Source organism: Geosmithia morbida, assembly GCF_012550715.1.
Source record: "Geosmithia morbida isolate 1262 chromosome Unknown scaffold_0, whole genome shotgun sequence".
Taxonomy (NCBI): domain Eukaryota; kingdom Fungi; phylum Ascomycota; class Sordariomycetes; order Hypocreales; family Bionectriaceae; genus Geosmithia; species Geosmithia morbida.
Genome location: NW_023336187.1, coordinates 898,086 through 900,501, shown reverse-complemented (window position 1 = coordinate 900,501; position 2,416 = coordinate 898,086). Strand labels below are relative to the sequence as shown.

At 59.7% G+C, this 2,416-nt stretch overlaps 1 protein-coding gene across 1 annotated transcript; it reads right to left on the bottom strand.

Annotated features, from left to right (window-relative positions):
- Positions 1 to 201: 201 nt before the first annotated feature.
- On the bottom strand, positions 202 to 1,833 carry GMORB2_0293 (squalene monooxygenase; the record flags this gene model as incomplete). Its single annotated transcript, XM_035462279.1, has 1 exon — positions 202 to 1,833. The coding sequence occupies one exon, from the start codon at positions 1,831 to 1,833 to the stop codon at positions 202 to 204; it is 1,632 nt and encodes a 543-aa protein (XP_035325209.1).
- Positions 1,834 to 2,416: the final 583 nt, after the last annotated feature.

Below are 2,416 nucleotides of genomic sequence, written 5' to 3'. Positions count from 1 at the left end.
GGGGGGGGCAAGATCGCTCGGTAGGACAAAAAACGGAAATAGATAAAGAGTTATAATAAATGGGAGTTATAGAACGGAGTTGCCTATGATGAAATGTATGCTTCTGTAAAAGGCTTTAAAAATAAAGAAGTTTTTTTTTTTTTAAGAAGAATAAAAAAAAGAGAAAAAAAGAGTGATGAATCAAGGCAAAACCGAGAGACATTACCGAAAGTTTTCTCGCCACATGTAGGGAACAAAGACGATGGATGCCTTCCAGAGGATGAGGATCATGTCGATGAAGGCGAGGGGCACCTTCCACAGGCCGAGGGGCCCACCGACGAGGTCGCAGGCGTTCAGCCAGATGGCCAGGAAGGCGACGCTGAAGAAGTGGTAGAAGAGGACGACGGGCTGCTGGACTATGGCAGCCAGCATGGCCGAGGGCCCGTCGGTCATGCCGCGCTCGAAGTAGCCGAAGCAGCCGCGCTGGAGGATGCGCAGCTGGGGGTCGTTGGCGGCGAAGAGGGCGTAGAGGGCCTGGGCGAGCACGTTGACGATGCCGGTCAGGTTCTTGCGACGGGAGTAGAGCGTGTCCATGGCGGCGGCGACGGCGCGGGTGTCGCCCAGGTCGGGGACGAGCTCGGGCGCGAGCAGGCCGGACAGGATGACGGCGTCGTTGAAGGCGACGGTCATGCCGCCGCCGGTGAGGGGGTGGCGCATGTTCATGGCGTCGCCGAGCAGGACGAGACCCTTGGTCGACTGGGGCGAGGGCGGCAGCCAGCTGTTGGGCATGGAGCGGGGGATCTTGCCGTCCGACAGGGCCGTCACCATGGACGAGCGGATCGGCTCCGGCACGGCCGGCAGCACGCACTTGTCGATGTAGCCGCGCACGCCGCCGGCGGCCGGGCTGGCCTCGGGTATGTCGGCCGGGACGTCGATCAGCGCGCGGGTCTCGCGCGAGCCGATCTGGTAGAGGAGGACGGGGAAGGCGTCGCCGATGATGACGAGCGCGTGGTTGGGCTCCGGCAGCGGGCAGTCGATGAGCTCGAGGGCGTAGAACTTGGAGCGCACCACGGGCGGGCGCGCGATGACCTGCTTCCGGAACTTGGAGGCGTAGCCGTCGGCGACGATGGTGAGCTGGCCGAAGAAGCAGTCGGCCTTCTTGTCGCCCGTCTCCTTGTCCGTCGTGCGCGTCTCCACGCCGAGGATCTGGTCCGAGTGCTGCCCGCGCACGGTGCTGACCACCTCCGTCTCCACCACGGTGATGTTGGCGTGCGCCTGGCAGGCCCGCCGCATCTGCATGATGAAGCGGCCGTGGTGGAAGCCCCGGCCGATCGGCCTCTTGCCCTCCGTGCCGGCGCCCCTCCACGGGTGCGTCGCCCGACCGTGCGCGTCCACGGTCGGGTACCGGACCACCACCGGCGTGCCCTTGTGCAGCACCGTGTACCCCTGGCACGGGATCGAGTCGATGCCCTCCAGGCAGTGGCCCAGCCCCAGCTTGTGCAGCGCCGCCACCCCGCCCGGCTGGAGGAGCTCCCCGACGATCCGGTCCGGCTCGTGCATCCACCTCTCGAGGAGTATCACCGACCGCCCCTGGTTCGCGAGCGCGTACGAGATGGCGCACCCGAAGATGCCCGCACCCACCACCACCACGTCTGCTTCGTGGAACTCTTCGCGTCGACGAGCCCGCATGTCGGGTGCTGCCGCTGCCGATGCCGCCATCGTCGCCGTCGTCGCCGCTGTCGTCGTCGCTGTCGTTGTCGTCGTCGTCGTCGTCGCCGTCGTCTTCTTCTTCGTCGCTGCTGGTTCTGTGGCCGTGGTTGTGGCCGTGGTTGTAGTCGTCTCTGATATAGCCATTGCCGCGTGCGCACGTTCTCTTTTCTTGGCAACTCCCGTTTTTCCCCCCTCTGCTCTTTTCTGAAACCGCTCCTCTCTTTTTCTTTTTTTTTTCTTCGAGTGGAGATGCTTTCGTTGTGTATGTTCGATCTGTTGTGGCTCGGTGGAGTCGGTAAAATCGGGGACCCCTTTGTTGAGAGAAGAGAAGGAGAAAAGAAGAAAAAAAAAGAGATGGAAAGGTACTCTCTTCTTCTCCTGTTAGGAGTTGAATTCGCCTTGTGGGATTGATGTTCAATGTATCGATAGGAAAGTCCTTCTCCTTTTTTTTTCCTTTCTTTTTTTTTTCTTCCTTTTGTATCCGGAACACCTTGTCCCTTTTAGAGTTTTGTGGTGAATCTTGCCAGCCTCGAGTGGCGTGATATGACAGAAGGGGGGACAGGATAGAGAGAAGGCAGAAGAGAGAGAGAGAGAGAGGAGAGAGAGGAAGAGAGGGATGGTGAGATGACTTGGTAGGTGTAACGATAAAGGCCAAAGCAAGAGCAGCGACGAGGTAGTAATATAGATAATAGAACCGAGCAGGCAGTAATAGTGACAGTAATTAACT